This window comes from Ceratotherium simum, chromosome 28 (assembly GCF_057802395.1).
Source record: "Ceratotherium simum simum isolate JZ-2026a chromosome 28, ASM5780239v1, whole genome shotgun sequence".
NCBI lineage: Eukaryota > Metazoa > Chordata > Mammalia > Perissodactyla > Rhinocerotidae > Ceratotherium > Ceratotherium simum.
Genome location: NC_141927.1, coordinates 3,177,136 through 3,198,591, shown reverse-complemented (window position 1 = coordinate 3,198,591; position 21,456 = coordinate 3,177,136). Strand labels below are relative to the sequence as shown.

The 21,456-nt window shown below is 39.3% G+C and overlaps 1 protein-coding gene across 1 annotated transcript in view; it reads left to right on the top strand.

Annotated features, from left to right (window-relative positions):
- The window catches only part of CSMD1 (CUB and Sushi multiple domains 1), a gene marked incomplete at its 5' end in the record, with an annotated part of 1,589,548 nt that overhangs the window by 1,183,056 nt on the left and 385,036 nt on the right, over positions 1-21,456 (top strand). The window contains 4 exons of the mRNA XM_087418289.1: positions 11,813-11,995; positions 13,191-13,517; positions 14,946-15,140; positions 19,529-19,667. Of these exons, the coding sequence (XP_087274415.1) occupies positions 11,813-11,995; positions 13,191-13,517; positions 14,946-15,140; positions 19,529-19,667 (844 nt within the window). The remainder of the gene's footprint in view (positions 1-11,812; positions 11,996-13,190; positions 13,518-14,945; positions 15,141-19,528; positions 19,668-21,456) is intronic.

Sequence of the window (21,456 nt, the reverse complement as noted above, 5' to 3'; positions counted from 1 at the left end):
CATTGAAGACAGTACACGTAAAAGTGGTTATAATATTTCCTCTATTTCAAAACTGGAGAAGAAATCTTGCAGATACTTTTAAATATTCTTCCATGACTCTGAGAAATACAAACTAGTATGGAAAAATGTGGAAGGAAATGGCCACCTTGCTTCCGAGATAGTTGTGAGAAATAAATTGAATTTTGGGGATGCTTATTATAGACGTTTAGAGCATCTACCGTTAATTACAACAATCACAAAATTATAATCATGTGGCTTTCACCTAAACCTCTCAGTATAAAATTACATCCTAAAGTGAATTCTTCTAAATCTATGAAAAGAATATGGCACGCTTCTGAGTAAAGATAGAGGAATAATATTTCTCTGCTCACCGTTCCTCTCTGAACCTAACTAAATAACAAGTAGAATAAGAAATGTGAAGGGAAGGAGGGAGTTATTATCTCTGGTGGAACTAGGGTGCACCCATAACCCGTAAAAGCAGCATAGGCTGAGGGCGGAAACAGTCAGTGAAAAGGGGGACCAGGGTAGGGAAGAATATCAAGCAAGGGGTGGGTCTCTGTATTTCTCTCCAAAAGAAGTTACACATACAAAAGGGTGACTTGATGACCAATATTTAGAGTAGATAGGTCAAGATATATGGGAGGCTGCAGAAGCCTCCCTAAGCAACGTCAGGGTGAAGAACAGGAAATTCTGAGCAAGAAAATGCACGTGTATGTCATCCTCTTAAGCAACATGCTTTTAGGGTGGTAGCCTAGAGGACAAATTGAGTGAAAAATGATTCTTCTGTAGCTACAATAAAGCCCCATGCTTCACCAAGCTTTACAGGGAGAAAGAACGAATTTCTGCTACTCAACGTGGAGTTGACCAGGCTGAGTGCCATCCGTCTTAGCTTTCGCACGATTAATGGTCCATGACCTTCAAGGTTGAATGTCGGTGAGAGAGTGTTATAAACAACAGACCAAATGCAGGCTCCTTTTACCCAACGTAGTCCCAGCACCCCCTCCCATGCTCTTCTTCAGCAAGTCGCTGGTCCAGGAAAAGCTTCCCCTTTATAAGATGAGAAAGTTAAAAATGAAGCCTGGGCCCTCCACAGAGCAGAAAGGAGCATGAGATACTACAACTTGCCCGATAACCAGCACCATGGTCACTCACTCCCAAGGTCCTGTAGAAGATCTGGTCATGACTGTGAACTTTGACACTTCTAGAAGCTCAATTTCCATCCTCTTGTGTGCTCACCACTATTCCTTCTCATCCCCAACTCTGACAATTCCCACCCAGGGAGACCTCCAGGCCTTTATCCTTACCATCTCTTCTCGTCAGTGTCCCCTTGTCCTTAGGTGGTCACAAAGTGGATAGAATAAAAATAAACCGGTTTCCCAAGAATTGTACACTGTTAAAATCAGAGAATAATTTCTCCCTTTCAGCTTCATAAAAATAATATTTCAGTAAAATGTGAACAATACTCTCAAGAGTAATTTTAGGAAATATTTATCAACAACGAGGAGCAGCAGACTCTTCCCTTTAAAGACTCAATATATACGAGTGGATGGCTCCGAAGTTAAAGTCGGTTGGGAGATGTATGTAGAGAAGATAAAAGTGACCCACTCTTGACCTGATGAAAGACTTGTGTATTCTAGAAGAATGAATTGACTACGTGGGCACAATTTCATATGAGTGTTCATAAATGTTATGTCTTTCGTTTAAACTCTATATTAGTTTGCTGGGGCTGCTATAACTAAGTACCACAGACTGTGTGGCTTAAATTTATTCCCTCACAGTTCTGGAGACTGGAAGTCCAAGACCAATGTGCTGGCAGGTTTGGTTTCTCCTGAGGCCTCTCTCCTGGGCTTACAGATGGCCGTCTTCTCCCCGTGTCCTCACATGGCCTTTCCTCTGTGGGCGCGTCCTTAGTGTCTCTTTCTCTTCTTATGAGGACACCAGTCCTATTGGATTAGAGCTCTACCATTGTGACCTCATTTAACCTTAATTACCTCCTTAAAGGCCCCATCTCTAAATACAGCCACATGGGGGGGGTTAGGGCTTCAGCCTGTGAATTATGGGGAGACACAATTCACTCCATAGCAACTCTGAATAATTATTGATTAGCAGTGAATTCAGTATTGTATTCCCAGATATATACTTGCTATGTAGATATCCTATGTTGCCAATTTAGGACAGAGCCATATGCTTGAATAAAATCACATAAGATGAAATGCTAACAAGAACACATGCTGAGTAGACGATACGCCAACTCTGCAGAGGTGACCTAATGAAGTACCTGTGCGCAGAGCCAAGATTCATTTCCAGAATCAATTTTGGGCCCTCTCTAATGCACAGATAATTGGATAATCAAGTGCCCAAATGTTGTGCCTAATTGTAGAGCAAAGTTGAAAAAAATTAGCCTAGAAAAATGTTTAAATTATACACAGCTAAATGCCCATTTCAATCGTAAAATAATCTACATCAAGTAGGCACAAGGTATTTATCTTAATAGATACAGTAAACATAGAATGTTCATCTTTAGCATTATATAATAAATATTATGTAGTAACATTTGGTAGAGAAAGTAAACACACAATATCAATCTTAGTACAGCAGATATAGGGTATCTGTCTCTAAGCAGTGTAACTTCCTGTCTTTGAGAAGAACTGGCTGTGAAACACACTTGGAGGAAATAGTTTATATTCTAAGGCTGCTAACTGAAACCGATAGCTTTCATTTTCATACAGTTAATATCTCCTTAGGAAAAAAAGTTGATAACAGGGCAGGTAACTTATTAAACCTTCTCCCTAGTTTCTAAAATTAAAATCGGCATTTTTTTTTCCTCGAATATGCACCTCTTTCTCCTATTTATTGCTGTCCTTCCAAATGTGCTTTCAAGCCACAAAAATGCAAATCAATTGGAAGTGAACAAGTTAAAGAATACCTGTAAAATGTCATTTGATCCAACAAAAGATGCTTTGTACCTACCTGATTTTTATGGCAGAATTAAGAAAGATGAAAAAGTAATGAAATGGTTTTGATTCATGATACTCAAAAGCATTCTCTTATTTTTTTACCTAATTCATTACTTTTCTACCTCTGTGAAAATCGTTTTAGTAATATCACATTTTGTCTAAAATAGGATTTCCTTTTATCTTTAATTATTTAACTCCCAACTTATTCCCAAAAGAATTTTAAGAAACTTATTTCTTTGTTTTTTCCTGAAAACTAGACACAAAGTAGCAAAATATTTAAATACTGTACTGGCTAACTGTAAGAAACACATTAAAAATGATTTTATGTTTGAGAGGTGATTTTCTTTCCATTCAAATGGTATTTTTGGTGAGAATTAAATTCAGTTTCTAATTTTGTCAGCATTTTGTGGCAGGTGTTGTGGATTGGCTATACAAATACTACTTTTAAAAAACTGTCTTCCTCCACTTGACAGTCTGGGAAACGCTGATCTGCTGATCTTACATGTCCAGGATCTTTCATGGGTGGGAATGCTCAGGTGGCCTACAAGGGACAGAGAGACATAAACAGAAGTCACTAGATAGTGCCTCCAGAAAAGTTGTTTTTTTTTTTTTTTTTAAGAAAAACACCACTGGCTGCTCTTGTGGGGGACTCTCCACTTTTTTCCTACCTGGAGATCCAGCAGCCACTTTGCTCCACGAGGCTATGACACTTAAGATCTTGGGCAGCCCGTTCAGGGACATGGAAAGTAAAAACGAAGAGTCTGGGTGGATCCTTGTTGCTCGGGTTCCTGCTGACCCAACCCCTCTGCCTTTCCTGCCCTTCCTACCTCCATCTTTCTTGTTACAATGAGGAGAACAAAATACTCTTATTAATTTAAGCTGGGGTTCACTAACTTTTTTGTTACTAGCAGCCAGATGCAGTCCTGATCCTGGTACAAAACAAAACTCACAAGAGTTAGGGACCTTTTACTGGGACCTGTGAAAAAGAGAATGCTTTGGCTGGTGAGATGACTTATCTGTTTTTGTACTAGTCTAATGTATGGGTGGATTTATTGCACCCGTTGAATCATCTCCATGTGATTATGTTTAAATAGGCATGTATATAACAAATCTACTATGGTGTCTCTCTTTAGGCACAAATGTTTGCCTTAGTCCAAATTAAGGGCCATTATTGGGAAACTACTCAGTTACCCCCTTGGATAACGTATGTGCTACATGTTTGTTTATAGCCTGTTTACTACCAGACGTTAGTGAATGGTCTAAATCAGTCATTTTTAGGATGTTCTCTCTGCATCTGCATTCCAGTGCTAACACGGTCTAGGAAAATGTGTATTTATAGGGAGAGGAGAGGGATAAATTCTGGTTAACACACCTCCACGGTTGTCACAGATAACATTCATTGTTCAAACTCTTGTGGTCCACTAGAAAGTAGCCCCTGCTGGACGCTGCACCAACATGGGTTCCCGGGTTTCCTTATCACGAAAACCACAGCCTCTTGTCCCTTCTCCCCTGACTAGCCTCGTGTCCTGTTTGACAGCTGTTTCCTCCCTTCTTTCCCAGCCATTTTCTTCACAGTGTAGCTAAATGGCTCACTGGGAAATACTAGGAAGTTTAGACTCTAGAATGTGCAGTTGGTAGGTGATCCCTAGGTCATTCCGATGTGTAAGCAAGGTTGGGACCCACTGATTGAGGCAGTTAGAATACAGAGGTCAAGGGAAAAGAGGGGTCTGTTTAATTTTGCTAAAATTAAGAATGCCTCGTTCTTTAAAAATGCAGTAATCTCTCAATCTCAAGGCTTCAAATTAACAGGAAAAAATAATAATACAGAGACATCTTAAAAATTCTTGGATATCACATTCTGTTATAGTAAAACATAGCTGAATGATTTAAGGACCAGACTTAACTAAAGTTGTAAAGTTGAAAGGCTTTTTCCTTTCCTTTTTGACTGGTTCCATCCTGAAATCAGGGGGCCAGTAATGCTGGTGTTGGTTAAGTGGATGGAAATTAACATTGAAAACATATTGTTTTCCGTAGTGGCTGCACCAGTTTGCGCTCCCACCAGCAGTGTATGAGAGTTCCCTTCTCTCCACCTCCTCTCCAACACATGTTGTTTCCTGTCTTGATAATTATAGCCATTCTGACAGGCGTGAGGTGATATCTCATCATAGTTTTGATTTGCATTTCCCTGATAGTTAATGATTTTGAACATCTTTTCATGTGTCTGTTGGCTATCTGTATATCTTCTTTGGAGAAATGTCTGTTCAGGTCTTTTGCCCATTTTTTAATTGGGTTGTTAGTTTTTTTGTTGTTGAGATGCATGAGTTCTTTATATATTTTGGAGATTAACCCCTTATCAGATGTATGGTTTGCAAATATCTTCTCCCAATTATTAGGTTGTCTTTTCGTTTTGTTGATGGTTTCCTTTGCTGTGCAGAAACTTTTTAGTTTGATGTAGTCCCATTTGTTTATTTTTTCTATTATTTCTCTTGCCCGGTCAGACATGGTGCTTGAAAATATGTTGCTAAGACTGATGTCGAAGAGTGTACTGCCTATGTTTTCTTCTAGAAGTTTTAAGGTCAAATATCGTATGATCTCCCTCATTAAGTAGTAGATAATAACAAACACATAGAGACAGAGATTGGATTGGTGGTTACCAGAGGGGAAGGGGGGAGGAAGGAGGTTGAAAGGGATACTTCGGCACATGGGTGTGGTGATGGGTTGTAATTAGTATTTGGGTGGTGAACATGATGTAATCTATGCAGAAATATAAGTATAATTATGTACACCTGAAATTTATACAATGTTATAAACCAATGTTACTGCAATAAACAAAAATTAAAAAAAAAAAAAAAAAACAACATTGAAAACAATTAGAAGGAGTCCTGAGAAGTCCTCACAAACGCCAGGGGAAGGATGGCAGCCACTGACCTCCAGGGATGCCTGGCATGGTCCTGAGGTGGCTGTCCCTGCCGGGTGTTGCCCTGGGCTGAGAGCTCTGGACCCGGCCTAGTGCTGTGTGACCATAAACGCCATGGCTCCAAGGCAGACATTTTCTATATGACCTACAGGATAAGCAGTCTGCGCTGGATGCAAAATATGTGACCGTTCAGAATATAGTTCCTCTTTGGCTGCGTATTTTATTTTAAGGACATGTGATGTTTAGTATTCACTTCTGAGTATCTTCAATGAGACAGATGTCTCACCAACTGCCCTGGGATGGTCACCCATCCCAGTCTATTCCGATTACTAGACAATGGGCTTCTTCAAGACAATAAATTATTCTTAGTCCTGGTACCCTGGCACGTGAGACCTGCTCCACGAATGTGTTCTGAAGAGGATCAAAGAGAATCAGAAACCCAATTCTTTGGTTATTAAATGAAAGATCTGTGACTTGAACCTGGATTCTCAGTCTGATACACTTTCCTCTAAAACATGTTGCCCACCAAACATAGATAAATGGGTTGATAGAAATTAAAATCCTCATGATAATTTAGAATTGGAGTTTTTGGCACCAAAGAAACTAAAATCAGTGGAGTTGGTAACTCTAAGGTAAATTTTATTTTACGGTGGCATTTCGGTGTCTTCTCTCCAATCTTTACTATGGTATGATGTTTCACAATAAATTAGGAAACAGTTGACAGTTTTTCTGGTTTCTATAGCTCTCACAGCATGATTATAATAAAGCATGATGGAAGAATATAATCTGAATCAAGGTCCAGAGACCCTGCCTCGCCTGGCCCTTGACCTGTTGGTCATTGTGGTATCCTCCTTGTCTCTGCCTTTATCACCAAATGATAATTGCGCTTGGCTCCTTGCTGCCCCTCATCCCTGGTGAGCGCGTTCAGCCCTCAGTCTGTGCATTAGCCCCTGCTCACCGCGCAGAGTCCTTGTCTCTCTTACACACCTGGCTGTTCCCTCACTTCAGTCTCCGCTCAAATGTTAACTCTTCAGAGATCCTGTCCCACCTGATGTAGAAACTCTTGCCACTTTCTATTTCCTCCTACCTGCTTTCTCCTTCTTCAGTGCATTTACCCCTGTCCGGTGTATTTTATATTACTTGTTCATTTTCTGCTGACCGCCCTAAACTATAAGCTCCACAAATCAGCAGCTTGGTCTATTCACTTGTTTCTTAGACTTTAGAGCTAGAACAGTCAAGGTGCTCAAAAATATTTGTTACAGTCTGAAAAATTAGGCAATGGCTATTCACTCTTTGTAGGGAAGAAAAAAACCCAGCCGGCTGTGTTATAGCCAGAAACTATGTATCTACACCTGGTCAGATGTCTTAGAAGTTCCTTTCAATAACACAATGATACCAAGCACCCACTTGGTTCTAGGTGCTGTTTTACGTGCTAGGGAGTAGAGAGAAAGATATGGTTTAGTCATTATTCCAGAAAAACTTGCGGTGTAGTGGGGTAGAAAGACAGGTTCAAGGCTATATCAGTTCAGACTAGATTAGTTCTAAAACCTCCCCCCAAAAAGCTACCTGTATGTCCTAGAGCAGGCAGTAAAAAAAATCTGGACTATGGGGATTTAAGGAGACTTTAACAAAGAGAGATGTCATAAAAAGGAGAGGGTGATGTCTTAGATGGGAGCACCAGAATGAAAGAAAGTGTGGTAGCATGGAATACCCTGGAATGTTCAGTACGCCTCTGCGGCTAAAATGGGAATGTCCTTGATGGGGTGGCAGAAATTGAGCCTTGAAGATGTGTGAAGTGTTTGGCAAATGTGTGCTGATGGCTTTGAAGGGTCTCTTTACGACGTACAAGCACCTGTTAGGTGGGTCTCCTGCAGGTGTGCCCCTGTGGGCTTGGTTGGAGAAGGCAGGCAATTCCCTGGAGTGTTGAGAAGATAAAGAAGTGAGAGTCAAAAATAGTGAGGCCCCAACATGTCGAAAAATCACATGGATAAAAAGTCCGATAAGGGATACAAAGCCGAGATACTTAGTTATGTAAAGAAGTCCAAGGGAACTTGGTTATTACTGAAACAAGCTTTCATTCCTCTATGCTTCTAGCGCTGTGTGCTGGGGTCATGGCAGGTGCAAGCAGGGCATGGGAAGATGAGTAATAACTGTCCTCAATTAGCAGGCAGTCCTGCAGGGAAGCAATGCTCCATGCCAGGTGCTAAATATCAGAGAGCAGCTATGGTATTATGGATCAGGAGGCTTGGATTTAATTGAATGATATCGCCTTTTGTAGACCAAAAATTGTCAAATGATTGGCAAGTTCATATGGTTCATCTTAATATTTTTAATGTCCTTTCTCAGAAATCTGCCTGTAAACTCTCTACGGTAAGCTATTGACCCAGTTCCTCTAATATGATTTCTAGTATCTAGTCCAAGAGTGATACCTCTTTTGTGCAAACATTTTATTCTCTCCAGAAAGACCACATAAGGATGCAAGAGGTAGGAATTGCCATACCAGACTCAATTGTCTATCTTGCTTTTTTGGTTTATATGTCAGCTAATACTGATATACCAGTTTTAAAAAAATGTTCATATACATTAAAAGAATAAATAGTAAATCCAATTACTCATTTGTTATATAAATATTTATAAACATAGTGTAAAATATCAAATGAAAATACAATGTATTAAAGATGAATGTTAAATATATAGTGTCAATATGATATAAATGTTTTAGATCAAGTATTAAAATATCATTAAAAATACTTAATAAAATTCAGAAAAATTAAGATGAAAAATGAAATAATATTATTTAGTACTCTTAAAGGTCACCAAAAAAGAAAAACATATCAATAAAGACATCATTGAGTCCTCAGTAGACTTTTGTACAAATATTCCCAGCTGCTGAAAACCAGAATCAGAGAAGACGTGAGGAACTAATTACAAGCTAATATTTTCTTTAGACACCTCGCTATCAAATTCCTTTTCTAGTTTGATGATTTGGATGGGATTTTTTTTTTCCCTCTGGGGGCTTCAATCTTTTAATCGATAACAAACTATAGTGTTTGTTTCAAGGAAAGCACTTCAAGGTCATCTTTGACATCTTGCATTTCATCACATGTGGAAGGAGTTTTGATGCAGTTACTATATCAATGTCAACACTGTCTTATTCATCTTCTCCTCCTTCTACTTGCTCAGAAAATGTGTGAAGTAGAGGCAGATTCTCAAGTGAAGGGGGTGTGACCTCCAGGGAAATCTCAAAATCTCTGTGGAATTTGTCACAATCATTTGGAGGCAAGACTGGCACTTAGTATGTCGGGGTCAAGGATGCAGAATGTCCCCCAAAAAGCTCGTCCGCGTGAAGCTTCACTGGCCTAATCATGGGTCACTTGCATATTCTTCTGTGGCTGCACAACAAGTCCTGTTTGCACACACTGACCTACTGATTTGGGACCACACTGCCTTGGCAGTCACTAGGCCGCGTTGACCATATCAGACAACAAGTTCTGCTGCAGGCCAGCAGAGGTCTTGCATCCGGATCAGGGAACATCAGCATCTTTGGTGGAAATGAGTGACCATAGGATGCTCTGGACCCTCAGCAGGAGAATCAGAGAGACCCTCGTCTACACCCACACTCTACGTCTAACTACAACCATTTTATGTCTGAGCACTCTGCAAAATCAGGAGTTTCTTGACTCCGTTAATGTAGAAAATAGTAGTATTCAAAAATGCCATAATTTACTTCACCATAAGAAGAAATATGAACTTTAGTATCACAGAGGCAGAGAGAAACATCTAGAAGCCTAAGGTTTGCTAATAATCATGGTAATGGCTAATATGTTGAGCCCAATATACTGGGTACTTTTTGTGAATTATATTGTTTAGCTCTCACAGCCCCCTTTGAGGTAGGAAGTAGAAGCTGATGGTGTGAAAATTAAGGCTTTGCAAGTCTAAATTGCACCTGGTGGCCTAGCAAAGACTGGGTCATTCAGAACCAGGTCTGACATCCTGACTCCTGACCTCAGAACTTTGCCAGAACCCAGGGCAACTATCCAACGGAGAGGCCACACCAAATGCGAGCTCTTTTCTGTTATAAACCATTGGTCTGAATTGCCTTTGATTATGTCAGTGAAAGAAACTTGGTTCAAGGCATCCCAAGCCGGAAATTCGAGTAAATCTATTCCCAGCTCCTTTCAACTCAGGTTCAACAACCGGCACTCCAAGGCTGGCCTTAAGGAAAAGTGTTCTCTTGGCTTTCTTTGGCCTGCCTTGCATCCAGGACCACTTTTGCTCCCATGTAACTGTTACTGTAAGGGTCACCTTCGTTAATTGATAGCCTGTGATGTCAGCAGACCACAGTGAACCTTTACCCAATGCCTGCTTTTGTTTTGTTTTTTTGTTTCTTTTGCTATTTTGCTTAAGAAAACAGAAGTGGGAATATCCTATGTTGGAAGTCTTGATACTGTTATCTTGGTACTTGATACTAAACAGTTGGAAGTAGTTTCTTCTCTCAAGTGAAATAAGCCATCTCTGGATCAATCTCTGGGTGTGTATATGTTCCCCACGCTGTAGGCACGTACCTTAACACCATTCAGAAATACAGTCTGAGTCACTTCTACAAACATTCCAAAAAATGAGAACTTGATGAGAAAGTGGTTAGGTTGCTAATAAAATCTAGATTTGAATTTGCTGTTGGTCATTGCAAGATAATAAAGTGCAAGTCCATGAAGAATTTCGGAAAGAAAACCAATAGACGCATTTCTGAGACATGTACATAGAAAGATCCTATGTTTGCTGAAACTCACTTCCATCCCTGCTCCACTCCAGCAGCCCTGCAGAGTGATCCTTTAAGCTTGTACCAGATCACGTCCTGTCTTATCCTAACACCTGCAGTGCCTTCTTGCCACACCACTCAGCACAGAAACCCCACAGGCTGCTCAGGACGGTCCCTCCTTCCTCTGCGGACCACCTCTTCCCGTTAAATCCCCCTGCAGAGATTACCATGGGTACTGACCACACAGGGCTTAGGTCTCTTTCTCAGAAGGGCTCATTTCAGTCTTACTTCATAGTATTTTTACTTTTCCCTTCCTCCTCCATCCATTTTTCTGCAGCCCTTTAAACTCCTTCATTTTGCTTCAAGTTATCTATCGTTATCTGAAATCATGGACGTTTTTATATTTTATTGTTTCCCTCCATATAATGCAAGCCCCATGAGTGTAAGATTTTGTCTTGTTTGTCCACTAACCTCATTAGCGAGAACAGGGTCTGACACGTAGTTGGCCCTCAAAACATATTCTTTGTATGAATAAATAAATAAATAACACATTCTATATAGTTAACATTTAAGACAGAGCGAAGTTTGAAATACACCTGTGGTTTTGGTGCATTTGCGTCCATATTTCAATACAATCGTGTTTTAATGAAAAGAGGTTTGATTCTGCATATTTTCTTTTCATTTGAAGACCATAAATATATTCATTTTGTTTCACCGATGAGTTTTAACATTAATTTAAAGGAAAGGATATTCAAATGGATATTTTGATTTAAATATTCAGTAGGGAATGCACAATCTCACTTAATTTATTTACATTAAAAAATACATAGATTAAAGCAAAATTGGTGTTTAGATTTTAGGGGTAACAATTGTCGATAGCGTGCAGGAAGTGTGTGAGTTAGGAAGAGGCATCTATTAATTGTCACATTTGCATTGTCAACACATCTGTGTAGCCATGTGTATCCCTTCAAAGACAATAAATTAAATATCTTTCAAGTTTAAATTACACTTTTTTTGGCTTTTGTAATTAAATGTTAGATGACTCGAATATCCTTTTGAAGCTGTTTATGAAAATGATGTTTAGACCAGCAAACGTAAACCACTTGTTCATTTTCTAAATTGTTGAAAAATGTCTACTGTGTATTTTTTTAATGGTTCACTTGTCTTTCCTGCTTTCAGAAATTGAAAAGGGAGGATGCGGGGACCCTGGCGTCCCTGCCTACGGGAAGCGGACGGGCAGCAGCTTCCTCCATGGAGACACGCTCACCTTTGAGTGCCAGGCAGCCTTCGAGCTGGTGGGGGAGAGGGTTATCACGTGTCAGCAGAACAACCAGTGGTCTGGCAACAAGCCCAGCTGTGTATGTGAGTATGGTGCCTTTACTGAGCCCCTTCTGTCCTGACACTGCCTTATCGCCTTGCCAGGGGGAATCAACAGGAAGTAGCAGAGCACACGTCCAGGGAGGGCAGCTTTCAGAGTCACCAGAGACCCGCAAGCCGTTCTCAAACACCAACTTCCCCACTTTCTTCACTTGGTTAACACTAATCAATGTGTTTGCATCAATGTGGTCTACATCTCCATAAAATGTAGCTGAGAGCTTTCTACTAGAAACAACGTAACACAAAGCATCGTTCGCATCGAGAGCCTGGGATGCTGGACTGTAGGAGACATCAATAGGGCAATGGAGGTTTTGTGACTTAACAATGTGCTTGGTGCTTAAACACAAGTTGTGAGCGTGGGCAGTGGTACGGTTTGGATTTCAGTTGAAGAACTGCCTGCTTCCTCATAAACATAGTGTTTTAACAAGTAGAAAGAAAGACTTCATAGCCAATTTAAAAGCAGGATTTTTTTTGTAACAAAATATAGCAACGGCTGGAAAACGTTTATGAAATTATGTGGAAATAAGAGCAAATCCACAAGGTGGTGATAAACTCAACAGGTGCTCTCTCCAAAAAAGAAAGAAAAAAATATGTATATATAGCTGATTTTTAAATACACGTTCTTAAAAGTAAATTTTCCAATTAATTTTTATATTATCCTCCCAGAACACAGTCTGATTTTCCAAGTTATAATTTATTAATTGTTACCCTGTAACTAATAAAAATTTAAATAATTTGAAAAAATTCACTTTAAAGGCAAACATAAAATATAAAGTGAAAAGTTATCATAGAAGACTGAATGGAACCAATATTATTTTCTGGAAATTGTTCCTATGAGACAGACCTTTTCATATTAATATTTGCTCTTCTGAAGGCAGAAAGTTATAACTAGAAATTCTATTTGCCAGAAGTTTCAGTCAACTTGATAGGATCATTTTTCAATCAAGCCTACACTTGATTATTTATAGGCTCTGGTTGTGTTATGTATAATGGAATATGCTATTTACACTTTCGGGGAGAGAAACTGTTATGGTCCAGAATTGCCAGGTTAAAAATAGGACGATCCGAGCTCTCTGTAAGATCGCAAATATGGACTTCCTTCTCCAGTTCTTAGCGACTGTTTCATGTAGCCAGTTCTTTGGATATGGGCAAAACTGAAAACTTATTCGTGTCTTCACAGTTTCATGTTTCTTCAACTTTACGGCGTCATCAGGAATCATTCTCTCACCAAATTATCCAGAGGAATATGGGAACAACATGAACTGTGTTTGGTTGATTATATCTGAGCCGGGAAGCAGAATTCACCTCATCTTTAACGATTTTGATGTGGAACCTCAGTTTGACTTCCTGGCGGTCAAAGACGACGGGATTTCTGATATAACAGTCCTCGGGACTTTCTCTGGCAATGAGGTGCCCTCCCAGCTGGCCAGCAGTGGGCACATAGTTCGCTTGGAGTTTCAGTCCGATCACTCCACCACCGGCCGAGGGTTCAACATCACTTACACCAGTAAGTGTGCCTCCACCACCACCACTCTCATGTCCCCACATTTAACACGAGTATGAAGTTGAATGGAAGGCTGATACTTCAGGGGTTTATAATCACTATTAAAATGATGAGAGTAGCAAAATTATACATCATTGTCCTGATAACCTAAAAAAATACATCTCTCTTGTAGCCGGCCCTGCCGAGTAGCAGTTAAGTGCGTGCGCTTTTCTTCAGCGGCCCGGGGTTCACAGGTTCGGATCCCCGGCGTGTACCGCCACACCGCTTGTCAAGCCATGCTGTGGCGGCGTCCCATATCAAGTAGAGGAAGATGGGCACGGATGTTAGCCCAGGGCCAGTCTTTCTCAGAAAAAAGAGGAGGAGTGGCAACAGATATTAGCTCAGGACTGATCTTCCTCACACACACACACAAAAATACATCACATTTTAGGTTAGGGTCTTGGTCACTCCTGTAGTAAGGATTGGGTCTCTCACGTATCTTCTCTCTCTCTCTGATTTTCCTTCTTTCCTTCCTTTCCCCCCTTCCTTCCTTCCTTCTTCCTTCCTTCCTATCTTCCTGACTTCTTTCCATGCATTCGTCCATCCATCCATACATCCATCCATCCTTCCTTCCATCCATCCATTCATCCATCCATCCATCCATCTATCCATCCATCCATCCTTCCATCTTTTCTTCCATCCGTCCTCCCACCCATCCTCCATGCACCAAAATGGTGTAGTAAAAAGGATTGAGGCATTTGGGGTCAGGAGCCATGGGTTAGAATAACAACACTATATTTGGTGAATTTTGATAAAACAGCTAACTTGTCTTTGCCTCAGGTTCCGCAAAATAGATTATAGTTAAAGAACATCTACTTAAGTGCAGTGTTGAGGGATAAAGTAAAATAATAATGTTAATATGAGTAATAGTAAATTATAATTTACTGACTGCCTACTTCTCTTAGGTACTGTGCAGAGGATATGCCAGTAATTACTTCATTTGATGTTACAGTAACTCTGGGATATAGACTTGGTATTCCTCATTCTGTAAATAAAGATAGCCAGGCTCAGATCATCAGAGTAATCTGTCTGTCCAAGGACAGATAATAAACACAGGAGCCAGGATTCTAACACAGATAGGACTGAACCAAAACTCTTTCCACCACCTGCCATATCTCTTCTCTCTTTTTCTTAGTGCATATGAAAAGTGCTTTCAAACTGTAAAATGAAATGACAGTGATATCTATTTATCCATATGCACACTCTCTCCTTCTCTCTCTCTAGATTTCGGGAATCCTGTTTATTTAATGTATTTATCTATCTTTGACTATGTAACTGAATTTGGAACAATAAATTGCTTTATAAGTAGGTTCTGTTTCCTTCTTTTTTAATACACATAATTAATACTCAAGTATTTTTTTTCTAATTATTTTTCTTCCTTTTCCTTTTCAGCATTTGGTCAAAATGAGTGTCACGACCCTGGCATTCCCATAAATGGACGGCGTTTTGGTGACCGGTTTCTTCTTGGGAGTTCAGTGTCTTTTCACTGTGACGATGGCTTTGTGAAAACCCAGGGGTCAGAGTCCATAACCTGCATCCTGCAGGACGGAAACGTTGTCTGGAGCGCCACCGTCCCCCGCTGTGAAGGTCCGCTATCATTTGCCAGCTATTATTCTTTGAAATGGTGCATCAAACTTAAAAAACAACAACAGTATCGGCTTCCTAGGGCTGCCATAACAAAGCACCATAAACCTGGAGGCTTAACCAATAAGAAATGTGGTGTCTCCCAGTCCTGGAGGCTGGAAGTCCGAGATCAAGGTGTCGGCAGGCTTGGTTCCTTCTGAGGACCGTGAGGGAGAATCTGTTCCAGGCCTCTTTCCAGCTTCTGGTGGTTGCTGGTGATCTTTGGTGTTCCTTGGCTTGTAGAAGCATCATCCCAGCTCTCTCCCTGTGAGAATGCCTCTGTGTCCCACTTCTCTCCCTTTCTAAGGACACCAGTCACATTGGATTAGGGCCCACTCTGATGACCTCATCTTAACTAATTACATCTGCAATGACCCTATTTCCAAATAAGGTCACATTCTCCGGTGCTGGGATTAGGAATCCAAAATATGAGTTTTGAAGGGATGTAATTCAACCCATAACAACAACGTAGTTTGTAGTTAACTATTTTGTTGCTCTTAAAGTGGCTGACATATATACTGCTTAATTAATTTTCTTCTCAGCATTTCCACTGATTACCTGTGTAATAAAACTAGGGAAAAACATTTTAAAAAAAGGATATTACCTCTAATGATTACTCAATTAAAAATATTTACTTAGAATGTATATTCACACCTTCCCTATCAGAATAGCCTATGCACAATGAGCTAAGAAAAGCTTTTTAAAAAAAAACTTATCTCCAATAAATTCCAAAGAAATGCAAAATTTTTAAACATACACATATTTTAGAGCAGTTTTATGTTCACAGCAGTATTGAGTGGAAAGGACAAAGAGTTCCCATGTACCCCCTTCCCGTATGTTTGCACAGCCTCCCCCGTTATCAACATCCCCCACCAGGGTGCTACATTTGTTACAATTGATGAACCCACATTGAAACATCATCATCACCCAAAGTACATAGTTTACTTTAGGGCTCACCCTGGGTGTTGTACATTCAGTGGGTTTGGACAAATGGATAATGACATGTATCCCTCGTTTTAGTATCATACAGAATATAGTTTCATGGCCCTGAAAATCCCCTGTCTTCTGCCTATTCATCCCTCCCTCTCCCCAGCCCCTGGCAACTATTGCTCTTCTCACTGTCTCCATAGTTTTGTTTTTTCCAGAATGTCACATAGTTGGAATCATACAGTATGTAGCCTTTTCAGATTGGTGACAAATACAAATTTAAAAACAAAGGTGAAATACCGTGCTTGCCTATCAGATGGGCAAAGATTTAAACACATTAATAAGAAGTATCACTGGTAAGTTGTGGAATAACTAGGGTTTCCTGGCCCAGCTATTGAGGGTATAAAATCATGACATCATTGTGTAAATTCATATTAAGAGTCTCACATTTTTTCTTAACCTTTTGAGCTATAACCTATATTTTGGATCATTATAATAAGGACATAAACAAGCAACTATGAGAAGATTGTTTTTCAAGAATGCTTTTGCAGTACTAAATATAACAGAAAAAGTAGGAAACAACTAAATTTCAAACAGAGAATTGTTTAGATAAATCATGACTCATTCATATGCCCGGATAACATGCATCATTAACAAAGATTGTGACATCAAAGATGCTCAGTATTTGTTATCATGTGAAAGACAAGACGATATAACCACATGTGTTGTAATATGCCATTTTGGAAAACATATAAACATATAAGTATCTCATAATAATAATAAAAAAAAGCTAAAAAGGAAGGTACACACAAAAATATTAATTTTGATTATGGGTGATTTTTTTCATTCTTTGTTTATTTTAATTTTCTCAGTTGTCTTCAGTGACTAGGTGTTTCTTTTATAATAGGTAAAGAGAAAAGAAATATATATCAGCTATAACCTGTAGCTATAACCTCCTACGAGAATGCCTTGGTCTACCGTCACCAAGACCCTGAGCTGCAGGTAGTCTAAGCAGAACCAGACCCTAAATGTGGAAGGTGAAACCCCAGCTGGCTGACCAGCAATATGGTGGAGGGGGTTATGCCTCACCATGTTATCTGCCCTCAGCCCTGCCTCCAAAGTTCTTCATCATTATTTTAAGGATCATCAGTATCCTAGGTCAGCACTGGCTGACTGTGAAAACTACAGAAAGGTGTTCTCGTTTCCACACTTTCATAAATTGTTAAAGCAATTTTGTGGACTAGGAGCACCACCCGGGGATGGAAAATTGATAAAGTGAAGGACAAGGAAACCATAGTGGGATTTTCATTTTTATCTATTTTCATCACATATTTTAATTGTATGGTATTTGTATGTTACATTTTATCAAAAGTTAATAAATGGATGGGTTATTATCCTTTATAAATATGTAAACATACTCATGGGTGTTCAAATAAATGATACTAATAATGGTCACGATTAAATATGTTTGCTGATACTGCTCCAGCCAAGTGTATCCTTGTTGACTTGAAGCATGAATGACTTCATGAGAAAGAATTTTAGAACAATCAGTGCTCTCTAGTCTCTGTCTCCTCTGGCCTCGATTCTCGCTGTCACTGGTGTGCTCACCTGTAATAGGCTGTGTGCAGGTGCATTATAAGCTGCAGGGCAAGTCAGTCCCTCAGCACAGTCAGGGGAAGAAAGGGACACTAATAAGTGGCCGATGATGATTGACATAAAGTCAGACAGAAGGAGAAAGTATCACATTAACTATGAATGGGCAATTCTCTCATTATTTGGAAGGGACCTTCGGATGGGTTCAATGCAAAACCCAGCTCTGGGTTGTTAACAAAGAAAACCCTTAACACAAAGGACTAGTTAACTGTGAAAAAGATTTTTAAAGTTTACTTGTGCTGAGACCCCAATTCCTGAGCACAGGTGAATCTCAGAGAGGGTACCTAGATAGTCTGATAATATGGCTATCAAGATACCCCATCCGAGTGCCCATGCTGAAGAGAAATAGAAATCTTACTTTCAGAATTAAATAGATCTAGTAAGAAAAAATCAAATGGCGATGAAAGATTAAGTAGTAAAAACAACAAATTTGATTTAAGAGGTGCAAAAGGAAACTCACATTCCTTAAAGAATATGCAGGTTTACTGTTTTTTCAAGGATCACTTTTTATAATCAATTATATAATTGGTCATAAGGTGAACCTTAACAAATTAAAATAAGTCTAGGCCACATGCCCTGATCATATTCCAATTAAAGTGCTTTAAAAATATAATATTCTATTGCAGAGATTATCTCATGTTAGCAAAATTTCAAAACATTACTTCGAATGTATGTGTGACATTCCAGTATGTGATCATGCTCTCTTCATAATTTTTTACTTTTCTTTTCCCTTTTCTTTTCTAAGTTAAGCTACTGTGATCACTTCTACAGATTTCTCTGTCAGATTTTTTTCTAGTGTCAAACTCTGCATAAGATTTTATAAAATTTTTCAGCATTTTAATGCATATTGCTATTTTTCCATAAAAGAAATGTTTTTCTACAATAGATATATACTTTGTAACTGGGAACATTTTCATATATTTTATTTGATATCCATAGATTCACAAGGTGATTATGAAAAAGACAAAGAACTTTGAGAAAAAACAGATAAAATCTAAAAAAAATATGTGGCTAGGCAGAAACTTGTTAAATATTCACACGCTATTATGTAAAACTTCCTGTGGATTATACAGAAATGTGTGATCACTTTACCGAGCAGCAGGCATATACCCCCTCAGACTCCTTTTCTTCTTCATAATTATGGGTCACTGCCTGTTACAGAGCCCTTCAAAGGGGTTGATGCAGACTAATTCTATGTTTATTGAATCTGTTTGAAAATTTTGCTTTGTTTTCTAACATTCACCAATTTAGTATGATGTATGTGGCAAATTATTCCGAGAATGAACATAACTCGAAGTAAATAAACACACACATATATCATTAAAATATAACATATATCTCTACAAACACACACACCACAGAGTATTTCAATTTTACGTGTGAGGTAATTTTAAGTTTGCCAGTCAATAGGTGTCTGTTGAATTCTGAATATGTGTAAAACATGAATATCAACAGTGTTAGTGCCTCATGAATTTGTTGTGCCAATTGATGTGATAATTCATGGAAGTCGTTTCGCACAGAGCGCCCACTCACACCTTACCATTACTAGAAAAAAGAACTTTGCTGTGACTTGATGATAAATGCCCAGATGTGGAATACGTAAGCTCTGCTTTCAATTAGCTTAGTTTACTTGGGAATAAGTTTTGCTTGAATACTTGCAAACATTAAATCCGTGAACACAGAAAAGCAAATTCCTGCTGTAATTGAAGTGTCAGTATGGTACAACTTCATACGTTTAATTTGACCTGCTGATACCCTGCATTGTCTTTCAGCCCCGTGCGGTGGACACCTGACAGCCTCCAGCGGAGTCATTTTGCCTCCTGGGTGGCCAGGATATTATAAAGATTCTTTAAACTGTGAATGGATAATTGAAGCAAAACCAGGACACTCTATCAAAATAACTTTTGATAGGTAAGGAAAACCCTTTTGTCTCTTCATTTGAACCTAACGACCCATGCATGCCCGATGTTCTTATTGGATCTTAAAACTTAGAAATATGACAATTCTTTATTGGTTGCCCCAAAGGAGTTCACTTAAAAAGACACAGACGCTTGGCAAGTCTTGTTCTTGAATTTTGTCCTCTAGGCTCACAGTTAAGGCACCTCTGAAGAGGGAGAGGAGGTCCTGGACGACCATTTCCCAGGGCTCACAGTGGCTGGCCCTTGAGCCCCGCTCTGGATTTTGGAGCTGCAGGTGGAATCTATTCTGCTTGCTGTTTGGTTGGACGCGGAAGCCCCTTTGGTCCCTTAGCTCCCTTCTGGAACAGCGCAGGAAAACAGCTCTCCCATTCCAGTGATGGCCATCAGTAACTGGAGGGCAACTTTAAGTTGCAGGGCTGGCAATGGAGTGTGTGCCACAGATGAATTACCTATGAGTGGTTCTGTCACTGGAATGTTGTTTGGCTTAGCTATTGGATAATGTATTTGATAATCTAAAAAAGATAAACATGCTATTTGAATTCTCCATGGTAAAACATATTTCCATTTGTCTCAACAATGAGATGAATTTGATGATTAAAAATCAAAAATGGGGCCGGCTCCGTGGCTTAGTGGTTAAGGGCGTGCGCTCTGATGCTGGCGGCCCGGGTTCGGATCCCGGGCGCGCCCCAAGGCACCACTTCTCCGTCCAACGCGAGGCCGAGTCCCACGTACAGCAACTAGAAGGATGTGAACCCACGACATACAACTGTCTACTGGGGCTTTGGGGGGAAAAAAATGAATAAATAAAATCTTTAAAAAAAAAAAAAAAAAAAATCAAAAATGTTTTGGAATGAACTACATGTTTTGAAATATAGGGAAGCATCATTGTTTAGTGTTTCAAGCTTAATCTCTGTGCAGCATAGGGCTTTCTTTAGCAATGACCTTCTTCTTGACTAGGTTGAGTTTAGGGTTTTAATATTCAGAATATTATAATGTCTCAAGACAGATGTCCATTGTTATATTATTTTTCTTTTTGTTTTCCACTAACTTTCTAATTACCAATGATAGCATCCATACAGAAAATGTTTTTAACGGGAGTTGCATTATCTCTTAGTAATTATTTGTACTTGAAATTATTATTCATTTTATTACTTATCTCTGATAGGATCATAATGATCTCCAGTAGGATAATCTCTCAGAAGAAAAGAAAATTTTGGTTTATGTATCCATTATATTGGAGAATGGGTCTTTACATATACTCTTTTTTTTTTTTTTTTTTTCCACAGGTAAACATAAACATTTCTTTTAATTTTTGTTTATTGCAGTAACATTGGTTTATAACATTGTAAAAATTTCAGGTGTACATCATTGTACTTCTATTTCTGCATGGACCACATCATGTTCACCACCAAAATACTAATTACAACCCATCACCACACACATGCACCGAATTATCCCTTTCATCCTCCTCCCTCCCCCCTCCCCTCTGGCAACCACCAATCCAATCTCTGTCCCTATGTATCCGTCCATTGTTGTCACTATCTACTACTTAATGAAGGAAATCATACGGTATTTGACCTTCTCCCTCTGACTTATTTCACTTTGCATTATACGCTCAATGTCCATCCATGTTGTCACAAATGGCTGGATTTCGTCGTTTCTTATGGCTGAGTAGTATTCCATTGTGTATATATACCACAGCTTCTTTATCCATTCGTCCCTTGATGGGCAATTAGGTTGCTTCCAAGTCTTGGCTATCGTGAATAAGGCTGCAATGAACA